At 36.2% G+C, this 13,880-nt stretch overlaps 1 protein-coding gene across 1 annotated transcript in view; it reads left to right on the top strand.

The window, feature by feature from the left end:
- The window catches only part of LOC120526481 (DISP complex protein LRCH3-like), a 90,559-nt gene that overhangs the window by 71,442 nt on the left and 5,237 nt on the right, over positions 1-13,880 (top strand). The window contains exons 17-18 of the mRNA XM_039749647.1: positions 4,432-4,569; positions 9,712-9,789. Of these exons, the coding sequence (XP_039605581.1) occupies positions 4,432-4,569; positions 9,712-9,789 (216 nt within the window). The remainder of the gene's footprint in view (positions 1-4,431; positions 4,570-9,711; positions 9,790-13,880) is intronic.

Raw genomic sequence — 13,880 nt, 5'->3', positions numbered from 1 at the left:
ATCTGCATGGCACAGTGTCAGCTCTGTACACTTGGTTTATACTGCCTGTGTAAGAATAGACATTCTACACTCCATGCCACAAAATGTACTCGGCAGTGTTTTTGTAATGTGCTTTTGTAACTCACAGGCAAAAAATTGTAGATGTAACCTTCTGATATCATAAGCATTTTGAAGCAGTTGGCATGGCCTTGTGGCATTATTTACTTAGAAATTGTTATGAGGTTTTAAAATAGCTGTCAGATATCAACTGAAATGTAGATTATGACTCCTCTGCATTACATGAAATATTGCATTTCATCATAAAAATGTAATTACTGTTTTCTTTTTTTAACAACTATACTTATATATATTATGTATAGCATATATTTATATTTAAGTTGCGACAAGCAAACCACAATGAATTCACTTTGCCTCGAGTATGAGAAAAACACAAAGTTTCAGGAATTTCATCAAACATAGAAAATGCATTGGAGTCAATAGGGAAGTGTGAATCTTGACTAGTTTTAAGTGGATTATAATAATGCTGTGGTCTTTTAAGTGTACCAGGAGACTAGGGAAGCATCTATGCTGGACACATAGTGACAAAAAATGTGACCTGAGCCATATTATCTGCCTCAGATAAAATTAATAGAATTAAATACCAGAACAGTAAAATTTCTTGCTGAGAGTGGCAATGGGAGCAGGGAAGCATGAATTCACTGAAGCTTGGCCCATACAGATACATCTGTGATAACATTGATAGCATTTAATATCGGAACAATTAAATTTACAAGCAGGAAGCATGAATTCAGTGAGGCTTGGCTCAAATTTGAGAACAGACTGACCTCACCTGCAGCAATGAAAGTCCACTCAGATAATAAGCTGGGAGCCGGACAACACAACACTTCCAGCATATATTGAGCAAGGTTGTGACTTAAAAATCCAGCCTTGTAACCCAGAACTCCATAGGGGGGTATCTGTTGCTGTCAACCTGTTTCTAAATAGGTCATTGGGCTTGGGGGAAAAAAAGAGTTTGCTTAATTTGCTCTGCAAATATTTAGGGAATTTTTATCTTTAAATACATACAGAAAAAGAGATATTGTATATCTGTCTGTCGATCTGTATGTATATATATTTATATAAATCCTTTTTGGCAAATATGTCTTTTAGACATGTGTTTTATTGAATTATTGAAAAATCCTCCTGATTGAATTGAACCTATTTGTATTTGCAGAGGCTTGAATAGTCACTAATTTATTTGCAATTGTGTTTGTTTTAGAAGTGTATATTTATATCTGTCTATTATATAAAAAAAAACTTGTGACAGGACAAAAATTTTTCAGAGAGACGAGACTAGACATTTTCAGAGAGATAATTTCACGTCCCACAAGACAAGACTTTGTGCCAAGAGGTCCAACAGGTCCAAGCGGGGGCGGAAATAAAAGACAAACAGTGGAAGAAGAAAAGACAAAGAGAAGAAAACAAAGTAGAATGTTGTAAAGAGGTTCAAAAACATTGGCACAATACACATGCAGAGCAGGTTCGAGATTATGAAAGTACTAAAAATTCAGAAGTGTCAAAGCACTTGTAAAGATTGCATTAACGCTAACAAACAAATTATTACACGGTGAAATAACGGAACGAAAAGAGAAATATATGGACATAGGTGATATGACAGAGCTACTACAAGTTTAATTTCAAACAAACCACAGTTCGGTCAGGTTTATATTTATGATCATGGAGAAGCGATGCAACATAGAATCAAAAGAGTTAAATGATCAGAAATTAGAAATTATTAGAAATTTTACAGCCAATAATGGGTACAGATCCTTACGTCCAAAAGTATCGCACTTTACACAAAATGTATCTGAAAAACACGGACAAAACTTTTCTTGGGTTTTCTATATGACTACGAAAGATCATGCTCGCATATATAATAAATAAACATGTGAAGAATTGTCAGCAATAATAGTTTCGAAAGGCGGAGCTCTCAACGACAGAGTTGATATTCGTGTTTATCCAAAAGTACAGTACGGTTCGTTGAGCAAGGGGTTTATATTAACATTTTTAACTTGTATTTAAACTTTCAGTATATATGGAAAAAGTATTGTGACGCCATCAAAATTTTGAGTTCATGATTTTAATAGATTCATGCACACTTTGTCTGTGTGACTGAGTTGTCAGGACAGAAGTTCGTGGGCACAATAACTCTAGGTAAAACTCTAATCAAAGTTAAGTTTAGTACACTATTATTGTAAAACACTAAACAATTTAATAACTGTACAATCTATCGCAATAAAATCACAATACTCTGTCTGAATTTTTCAGCATTATTTGATGTTTTTTGTCCATGTACACTAAAGACTTCATTTCAACTCTCAGATTACATCTTTCTGGATCGTTTGCCTGTTATTTGTAAGCCAATCATACAAAAATGGCTGAAGTGTTTTTCACAAAATTTGAATGTAAGTTGCCTTTGGACCAATATAAAACACAGACTATGTGGCATTTCAAAGATTTTGGTGTTTTGCAAAACCAAAACAGTTCAGGTGATGGTAATGAATGATTTGATGTCTATGTGTTTCTCATATAGGCAATAGTGTGTGGCATGTTCTCAGGTCAGTAGCAGTAAAAGTATATCTTTAAATCCAACAAAAAGCATTTTCTTTAAGGAAGCCTTCGTATGATTCTAAATATCCTACCCTTAGGAGGAAAGTACTGTCAATACTACCATTATTATAATTTTAATTTCTGCTATTAGCAGACAAGAATTTGTGCATTAAAAGGATGTTCTGGTCATAACAAGTGATATTAATCAAGCAAATCTTGCAACACTTATGTGAATTTCATTATTATGGTTCACCCAACAAAATGGGGAGAAAACTTTTACATTTTTACAATTACCTGTAACTCTTTTGGAACTATGCCACTCTCTTTACCTTGCTGAGTTGGGTCATTTCTCTTTGTGCTGGCCTTCATATACAGTAGACAACTGCAGAAATTAGTGAAATAACCAGTAAGAAAATGGAAACTTGTATATATTGTATTGTATATGTATTGTATAGCATAAAACAATAGACAGGCAGTCACATGCACATTTGTTTTTTTTTGGTTTTTTTTTGTCTCAGCGTTGATTTACTTTTTGCCACTCTCCCAGAAAGCTGTGACTGCTGAAGCACCTATGCAACAGTTGTTGTATACATAGTTTAACCAGTCTGAGCCTCTGTAGCTTCTTCAGAGTTGTCTCAGGTTTTTTTGCACAATCACTTAGCCGCTGATTCTACTGTTCATGACTTCAGTTAAATAAACCATATATAAAATTATTGTGAATGGATTTACAGTCAGCACATAGCCTGCACCAGTTTCCACTCAGAGAAATGTGATCAGCAAAGTAGATGGCACACATCACAAGTAATGAACACAATTCTGACTGGCAGCACGGACAGAGACATGGCATGCCCAACAATGTGAAAATGCAACAATAAATACTTATTTTTCTTTGCATGATGCTGACGTGCATCCATGATTGCACAGAGGTTGTAGCTGGAAGAACTAATGGCACATGAAACTTTACCTAATGAGAAACACAGATTAGAATTAGGGGGTCAGAGATCCCTATGACTTGATTGCATATTTACCGTCAACTACTGCATCTATTTTTACTAGCATTGCGTATAAAGAAATAGGATTTGAAAAAAAAAATGATTTGATCATGCATGTACGGCTGGCACATGTCTTGAATCCCATAGTCCATAGTTTTTCAACAGAGGAGTACTTAAATCAGTTGATTTCATAGCATACTGATCATACTTTGATGACGAATGTAGTTTATTACAAGCCATAACAGAACAAAACCCTTGATGAAGCATAATTATTGAGACAAAAGGAGTAAAATATTCAACCTGAAACTACGGTTAGGCTATTGGTGGTGCACCTTTGGAAATAAGTGAACCCATGATGGCTTCTGTGACCTTGCAAGCAAAAAGTAAATGTATTCCTACCTCTAATAAACTGTACCAAAAACCTGTGATAAAATGTATTGTCACAGGTGCACCTCTGAAATGTGTAAATAAAGTTTTCTTAAATCGAAACTTTTACCACTTCAAAATGTGGGTATATTCAATAAGTTCTATCGGTTTTGTTTTCATAATTGGACTCATGCCATTTGAAACCCATTTCAAACTTGCATGACTGAACATGTTTTTTAAAATATATTAAAAAAATACTTTACTTTAGAACACATCTTTATATGTCAAATTAATATATACCATTGTGAAGAAGAATACTAAAGTTATCCTTTTAATTTTTTTTGTTTGTTTTAAGCAATTAATAGAAAGTGTGCTATTTTTCTTTATGCAGCAAGTCTAGCCACAAATGCTAGATTGTTTTCTACTGTATTTGGAAGTTTGAAAATATTTCTACATTATCCTTTTGCAAATTCTTTTTCTGTAGATTATTGAGTCAAAGTTACGAATTATTCTTCCTGAAGATCTGAGTGAAGCACTTTCAAATGGTGCCACCCTATGCCAGCTAGTTAATCACATGAGGCCTCGATCTGTTTCTATTATTTACATCCCTTCCCCTGCTGTGGTAAGTAATCCAAACCTATTGGAGCAGATTAATATTAATTATGTAAGTAGTATGTTTTTATTGTATACTGTGTGTGTATAAAATAGGGCTGGTGTTTGATTAAAAAAATTGCGTATTAACCACAGTTTATTATATTTCCTTCAAGAATGTTAATATTTTTCTATAAAGCAGAAATATTTTGATAATTTCTAAAACAAAACAGTTATAATTTTAATTATTAAATTATTCCAGTTAGAGTATTGAACAATTTTATGTAACAGAAACAATACCTAACAACCAAAAACACCCTTTGGGAGTTACTATAATATTTGTGAAATCTAATACAGTGCATTCCTTTTGGATTGCCATGCTTCAAGACAACATACCAAAAGCTTAAATAAATACACAAGTAAATTTTAAATAACAGAACTTTAAAATCATGGTTCAGCTTTTGTGCACAATCAGCACTGTTATAGCTCACATTGTGCTTAACTGTCTGATACACATGAGTAGTATATAGTGGAATATTGGAGAATACAGCCCCCTAAACCCGGACACAGACGGGCTCTGAGACTGTTCCTTTTCTTTGCACAACACAACATTCTATAGCTCACAACTACTGCTCAGTCCCTTCTCTTCTCCTCTCTTCTCCTCTCTCTTACTTTTTCTTCCTTCCTTCCTTCTCCTCTGCTGCCTCTTCTCCTCTCCCAACAGTGTTGTCCTCCACCTCCCGACTCTGGCTCCTTGAAACAGAGTGAGGCGACCTCTTTTATACTGCATCTGGAAGTGCTCCAGGAATTCTCCGGCAGTCATCCAGCAGCACTTCCTGTTGTGGCAGAAGTGTTGCTTGGGAATTTTGCAACATAGTGTACTATCATTTATATAGAAAAATTAATTTCTTCTCCAGATATAAATATTCTGAAAAGGAAATGTCTGCCCTTTATTTCGATATGTGGAACCTGTACTACCCGAATTCCAAAAAAAATTTGATGATGTTTAAATAAAAACAGAATGCTATGATTTGCAAGTAGCTTAAACAAATATGTTATTCACAATAGAATAGAAAACATATAAAAGGTTGAAAGTAAGACATTTTACAATTTCATAACAAATTTTGGCTCATTTTGAATTTGATGGCAGCATCACATCTCAGAAAAGTTGGGACAGGAGCAACAATAGGCTGGAAAAGTAAATGGTACTAAAAAGAAACAGCTGGAAGAATATTTTGCAACTGGCAACAAGTCAGTTACATGATTTGGTATAAAAGGATCTTATTGGAGAGGCAGTCTCTCAAAAGTAAAGATGGGCAGAAATTCACCAATCTGCAAAAAACTGTCTACAAATTGTGGAACAATTTCAGAATAATGTTCCTTAACTTAAAATTGAGAAGACTGAATATATCATCATCATCATCTACAGTACATAATATTATCAGAAGATTCAGAGAATCTGGAGAAATCTCTCTGTTCAGGGGACAAGGCCAAAAATCAATACTGGATGGCCATGATCTTTGGGCCCTCAGGCAGCACTGCATTAAAAACAGGTATGAGTCTGTTGTGGAAATCACAGCATGGGCTCAGGAGCAATTCCAAAAATCATTGTCTGTGAACACAGTTTGTTGTGCCGTCCATAAATTAATATGAAAGCTCTATCATGCAAAGAAGCAGCCATATGTGAACATGATCCAGAAACGTTTCCATCTTCTCTGGGTCAAAGCTTATTTAAAATGGACTGAGGCAAAGTGGAAAACAGTTCAGTGGTCAGAGGGTTCATTTGTCTTTTTATCAGTGCTCAGTTTGAAATCCTGCATCTCTGATGAGATGGAAGTGCATTAGTTCCTATGGCATTAGCAGCTTGCACATCTGGAAAGGTGCCATCAATGCTGAAAGGCATATATAGTCTGACACGCAGTTTTAGAGCAACATATGCTCCCATCTAGACAACATGTTTTTCAGGGAAGGCCTTGCATATTTCAGCAAGACCGTGCTAAACCGCATACTTGCATCTATTACAACAACATATCTTCGTAGAAAAGTCTGGGTGCTGAACTGGCCTGCCTGCAGTCCAAACCTTTCACCAATTGAAAACATTAGACACATCATGAAAGGAAAAATGTGACAAAAACGACCCAAGACTGTTGAGCAGCTAGAATCCTATATCAGAAAGAATGGGACAACATTCCTCTCCCAAAAGATCCAGCAACTGGTCTTCTCAGTCCCCAGATATTTATGAACTGTTAAAAGGAGAGGTTATGCTACACAGTGGTAAATATGGCAGTCTTTTTTTTTTGTTGCAGCCATGAAATTTAAATTGACCTTATTCTTTTCTTAAAATCAGTTTAAAAAATTGATATGTTTTCTATGTTCATGAGAATTGCAAATCATTGCAATCTGTTTTTATTTACATTTTACACAGTGTCCCAACTTTTTTGGAATTGAGGCTGTATATTAATTTCATTTGTGAGCAGTAAAATCAAAGTATCTGGAAATGGGCACCATTGAGACTGAGTTTAAATGGTTAAAGAATTATCTTCTGCAAAAATAAAATCAAGGAGTTCTGATACAGAGTGTATGGCCTCCATAGAGCCGTACTCTTCACATCAAAGCTGTCTGGGATTACCTGTTGCAAAAGAAGCCAGCCAAAGTCTGCAGAACAACTAGGGCAAATTCCCCAAGATGTTTAGAGAAAATAACCAGACACATTTCTCATTAAAATATAAAAAGAGTAGACTTAAAATAATTGAGGTTTCCAGCCCTGTAGGAAGGTGACTACTGTAGCAGGGTGTTCTATAAAGGTCCTTTGTTGAATTAACTCAGTATTGTAAAAAGCGCTATTAAAGCGTATAGTATTTCAGGGCATTGTGTGAAGAAAGCATGATTGTAGTAGTGTCAAATAGACATTACCGTTTTATTTGCATTTTCCTGATTTAAGCATTAATAAAAACAGTTTGCAACACTGATAAACGTCAAACCCATATTGATGTGTTATAGCAATGCATTAATTGAATAGACAGACAAGGGAAAACAAATGTAACATAGAATTTGCATTTTTGAGTTTGTTTAGAGAAATGTGGATACTCCAACTGCAGACAAGACCCACTACCTTGAATCTTCTAGGATGAAGCATAAAAACAGTAATGTAATACTTAAACACATTTATGTTTGGCAAAATGGCCAGTGGTAGCTGAGCAGTCGTTTGAACTTGCAGCTCCTTCAGGTTTATTTTCTTAAGCATCTTGCCAGCTGGAGTTTTTATTTTTCAGTTTTCCCTGGCCATCAAACCACTTATTGTTATAATCATCAGGCACTTATTAAATTAATTTAAAGCATGTCCCTTCCCAACTTTGATCTTTATAATTGGGCCATAGTTTTGCATACCTTATTTCATTGGTTTTTCCTTAACCTGTTCACCCCTTTAATTGCTCTCTATTGAAACAAGTGTGGCTTTACTGTTTTATTATTTCATATACAGTTCAGATTTATAGGAAGGTTGAGGCACAGTTTTGTTTTATGCAGAAATGGTGTTCACAGATCCCTATCATTCATCATAAAGCTTTTAATATGGGTGGGTATCCCATTTCATATCTGCAATGGTTATCTTTGGGTATTTATACACTGTCTGTAGTCTTTTTGGGGAATTAGTTACTTTCATTCTGTGAGCTTTCTTCTAAATTTTCACTTTCTTATTGCATTTGTTTCCTTTTCCCTATAGCTCAGGTCCTCAAAACATCATCTTCTATCTAATTTAATTCTTCTTTTCAGTTTTTTTTTCTTTCAACAACCAGCTTTCGGTTAAAACCTGCTATTTGAGTGGTGTATGCACATCCCAAAAAAGATGCCAGTAGAAAGCTGCTCACGGAGATGGACATGGCCAATGGATTATTTAAAAACCCGGCCATTCTTTCAGAGCCACGAACCTACTATATCACTGTGCCTCATTAATTCTTTGGAGGTTGCAGTATGTTCGCACCTGTACACAGTTAGGAACATTGGTATAAGATGAGCCTGCATGGAACAGAAGAAGAGGAAAGAAAAACAAGACAAATCTGTGAGAAGAGCATCGTGGGAAAAGGAAGGACTAGCCAGGCAGTGTGGGTTAAAGGTAGCACCATCGTAGGCCCGCAAGGGATTGAAGGTTCGGTGCTTTAGGATCGGATCATCCCCACTGGTTGATTTTTGAGGAGTGGGAGCAATCCAAGTTAAACCACGGGTGAGAAAAGGAAGACAGGAGGAAAACTGACCCCAAGCAGTCTGGCTCACGTCGCTTGGTGATAGCTAAGACAGGGTTTTGGGTGGTACGACCCACGGCTGCTTGTGTCCCCACCAGCTCAGCAAGCAACGGGTGAGCTCGGCAGAAAGAATTGGAGAGATGCTGGGCTTGTCTGATAGAATATGAAGGACCCAATGGCTGTTGGTTTTAATCTCAATTTATTCTGTTTTTTAAACTTGCATATTTAAAAAACAGAGCACTGCACTTTTGAACACTTTGTTTTGACTGGCAGTTTTAATAAAATTACCAAGGCACTATCCTACCTGCCCCTTGTTATGTTAGTGTGTTGTGTCCTTTGTCCGTTGGCTCATCCCTTGGGTATGTTATCAGCGGTAATGGGCTTTAGCGGCTCCCGAAAAGGGCCCGGTTGTGTGGGTGGCAGTGGGAGGATTTCAACCCACACCTCCTGATAGACTGGTTTTGCTCCCGCCCTCCTGCCGTATCTGTGTGGACCTCCATTTCGACCCCTATTTCACATATTTGTCTTTATTCCTTGTTCACCACTGTTTGTTTTTTTTTAACTTCATAATTTTTCAACATACTCTCTTTCATCCTCTAGTAAAAAAAATTCATTTTAGTGAGTTCTTTAGCTGCTGAGATCCTGCTGGCACCTTGCTAGAGAAAACAAGGCTAGTGTTTATTAAATTCTTTCATGAACTTTTTTCAGAACTTATTTCTTTTAGAACTTTTCAGCAGTGCATATTACTTTCTCTTCTCTAACCACTATATCATCTTTAGGAAAAGAGGCTGTACATACTTGACATAGGTTATGCCCAAATCTGGGTGTGTATTGGAGCCTTCATCTTACAGCACTGTTCTTATTCTAGTTGTGTCCCCATGATTTCTTATTCTCTCTTTTTTTTTTTTTTTTGTTTTTTTTTTTTTTCCCTTAAGCCAAAATTGAGCACTGCCAAATGTCGTCTTAATGTAGAGAACTTCATCAAAGCATGTCGAAAACTTGGGGTTCCTGAGGTGAGTGATTTAAATTTGATGCACAATACAATTATTAGTTGATCAAATTCTGTCCCCACAGGTTGTGCTGCACTTTACATGCACTTTAGTTTTACTTTTCATGAATCAATGAAAAAAGTTTTCACACAAACAGTATGAGTATTGCTCTTAATTTCCTTTTTACATAGTGTTTAAAAAGTCAGCTCAAGGTTAATCTTTCATTTACACTTTCTGGTGGTGCCTTCCATTTGTGCGTCTTTATTTATTTTTTGAAGATCTGTTTTTACTCGACACTACATGCTGTGTAACCCAGCATTTTTTTAAATAATTTAAAAAAAAAACTTACTTTATGTAATGTTTTTATCATTTCTCAGTTATGTATAAGTTATTGTACCACAAAGTCTGATTTTCAGAAATACCCATGGACTCTACAATTCAGTTAGATTGCAAAAGTCACCATTTTGTTGATTGTAGTTTTATCTATCATATACCTTCTAAATAACCATTGCTCTGCACTCATTCATCAAATCAATTAATTATAAAACAAGTCCTCATGCCATAAACCCATGTATGTAAGCTTATTCCCCCAGCACAAAAACATTTTTCATTGCATTATTTCTCAATAACTATTGTATTTTTCAATGAGATTGTCTTATTGCCCCGATATCATTATGCACACGTGTGCTTTGGTCGTTTAGAGCTGTGGTTCTAAACCAGGGAGACGTGGCTGACTGGGGCCCCCCTCCCTGCAAGATAATATTTTTCAATTCTTGTCACTTGATTGCATGCTATGATGTGCTGAATCTCTCAAACTAGCTGTCACTAGAATAACCAAAGCATGCACACATGACCTGTATTGTATCACTGTACAATATTGTGAAATAATATTAATACTATTGTGAAATAGTGCAGTATTTTTTATTATTGAGTAGTGGATGATAGCTTCTGTCATTTTCAATGTCTTAAGTAAATTATCTATTATATAACATAGGATTTCTTTAATTTAAACCTTCTCTGCCTTATTGTTAAAACTGTTATGGTATCTAGCTGCATCTTCTGTTTTTTTGTATTTTTTTTAATTGTTGTCATTCATTTGTCTATAATAAAAGTTTCTTTAAGATAACTGACCTAATATTAGTAATATTCAAAGAGTGCCTTCAAGAGAACTTTCTTATACCCTGTAGCATTTTTGGCAAGAAAATTCTGGGGCTGCTTACTGTCTGCAAAGTATAAAAAAAAAAGTAGAGCCATCCAGAGAAGCCCACCATCAAAAGAACTCTGCAAAGGTTGGGTGTGAGTGTGTTAGAGAGAGAGAGAGAGAGACTCTCATACATACTGGACTTGGTTAGCGGTGGCCACCAACTCTCAGAAAGCAACTGCATATAGTGTAGCCTCTGACCCCAAGTAAATGGTGTGAGGCGGAGACGGCGACATGATTATGCAGGAAATGGACAAGGTAGAGAAAAGATCATTGGAGCCACATGGAGCAGATTTAGAAGATCTGAATGACAACCAGCATCGGTGATGATAAAATGTCATCCAAGTAATGCCATTAAAAGTAACACAAAATAACTTAACCATATAGTACCAAAGTACAAATCAAAGTATATTTCAATATAAATGAAATAAAAGCTCAACACTGAAAGCACAAAGGTAAATGCCCACCTCAAATAGTACTTACCAGTCAACAATTTTAGACCATGTATATACAGTGGTGTGAAAAACTATTTGCCTCCTTCCTGATTTCTTATTCTTTTGCATGTTTGTCACACAAAATGTTTCTGATCATCAAGCACATTTAACCATTAGTCAAATATAATGCAAGTAAACACAAAATGCAGTTTTTAAATGATGGTTTTTGTTGTTTAGGGAGAAAAAAATCAAAACCTACATGGCCCTGTGTGAAAAGTAATTGCCCCTTGTTAAAAAATAACCTAACTGTGGTGTATCACACCTGAGTTCAATTTTTCCGTAGCCACCCCCAAGCCTGATTACTGCCACACCTGTTTCAATCGAGAAATCACTTAAATAGGAGCTGCCTGACACAGAGAAGTAGACCAAAAGCACCTCAAAAGCTAGACATCATGCCAAGATCCAAAGAAATTCAGGAACAAATGAGAACAGAAGTAATTGAGATCTATCAGTCTGGTAAAGGTTATAAAGCCATTTCTAAAGCTTTGGGACTCCAGCGAACCACAGTGAGAGCCATTATCCACAAATGGCAAAAACATGGAACAGTGGTGAACCTTCCCAGGAGTGGCCGGCCGACCAAAATTACCCCAAAAGCGCAGAGACGACTCATTCGAGAGGTCACAAAAGACTCCAGGACAACGTCTAAAGAACTGCAGGCCTCACTTGCCTCGATTAAGGTCAGTGTTCACGACTCCACCATAAGAAAGAGACTGGGCAAAAACGGCCTGCATGGCAGATTTCAAGACGCAAAACACTGTTAAGCAAAAAGAACATTAGGGCTCGTCTCAATTTTGCAAAGAAACATCTCAATGATTGCCAAGACTTTTGGGAAAATACCTTGTGGACTGATGAGACAAAAGTTGAACTTTTTGGAAGGCAAATGTCCCGTTACATCTGGCGTAAAAGGAAAACAGCATTTCAGAAAAAGAACATCATACCAACAGTAAAATATGGTGGTGGTAGTGTGATGGTCTGGGGTTGTTTTGCTGCTTCAGGACCTGGAAGGCTTGCTGTGATAGATGGAACCATGAATTCTACTGTCTACCAAAAATCCTGAAGGAGAATGTCCGCCATCTGTTCGTCAACTCAAGCTGAAGCGATCTTGGGTGCTGCAACAGGACAATGACCCAAAACACACCAGCAAATCCACCTCTGAATGGCTGAAGAAAAACAAAATGAAGACTTTGGAGTGGCCTAGTCAAAGTCCTGAACTGAATCCAATTGAGATGCTATGGCATGACCTTAAAAAGGCGGTTCATGCTAGAAAACCCTCAAATAAAGCTGAATTACAACAATTCTGCAAAGATGAGTGGGCCAAAATTCCTCCAGAGTGCTGTAAAAGACTCATTGCAAGTTATCGCAAACGCTTGATTGCAGTTATTGCTGCTAAGGGTGGCCCAACCAGTTATTAGGATCAGGGGGCAATTACTTTTTCACACAGGGCCATGTAGGTTTGGATTTTTTTTTTCTCCCTAAATAATAAAAAAACATAATTTAAAAACTGTATTTTGTGTTTACTTGTGTTATATTTGACTAACAGTTAAATGTGTTTGATGATCAGAAACATTTTGTGTGACAAACACACAAAAGACTAAGAAATCAGGAAGGGGGCAAATAGTTTTTCACACCACTGTATTGTTCACACAAAATATGTTTGAGACATGCAGTATCTGTGATTATGTGAAGCTCCTTTTGATGGTTTTGTTAATTTTCTGTATATTAAAAAAATATATAGCAATCACACATACAATTGTTGCTTTTTTCAGGTGGCATTATAAAAATTTCTGGTTAGAGCCTCCTGTCAAACAGCAGATAAGCCCTGTCTTGCCACACACCTCCCAAAACACAGAGGTTCAAAGCCTGTATGTTCTTTGGCCTTGGTCGAGGAAAAGTAATAATAGCATGTGCAGAAATGTTAAGACTAAGAAAAAAAGACTAAAAATCTAATTTCTCCAGCTGCATCTCTTAAACTCTCATTACCCCAGCATTGTTCAATTTCCTTCCTTCAGATGTCACCATTTCATTTGAACTTCCAGCCACAATTTCTTTAAAATACTGCAGGATTATTTCAACAGTTTTATTTTGGGGTGTAGGGTTCTGGAATAAATGTTCCTTTTTTATTAAAGTTTATCACACCATATTTTTACCATAACATTTACTTGAAATTTTTGCATAACATTAGCTAATATTACATGTGCACTTTCATTAGACTTTATTGTAAATAGTGCTTGAAATTGGTTCATTAAAGAATGTTTATTTTCCACTTTGTTTTTGTTGCTTATGTTTATTTGGTGTACCTTTGCTAATCATTATAAAGTGGATTGTATAAAACATTTTTACATTCTCTAAAGAAGGCATTAGCTACAAAGCAGTGCATTGACACCTTTTTTGGACACCCCTTTCCAGAGTATGGGTTCCAA

This window comes from Polypterus senegalus, chromosome 3 (genome assembly GCF_016835505.1).
Source record: "Polypterus senegalus isolate Bchr_013 chromosome 3, ASM1683550v1, whole genome shotgun sequence".
Taxonomy (NCBI): domain Eukaryota; kingdom Metazoa; phylum Chordata; class Cladistia; order Polypteriformes; family Polypteridae; genus Polypterus; species Polypterus senegalus.
This window is presented reverse-complemented; position numbering and strand designations above follow the sequence as displayed.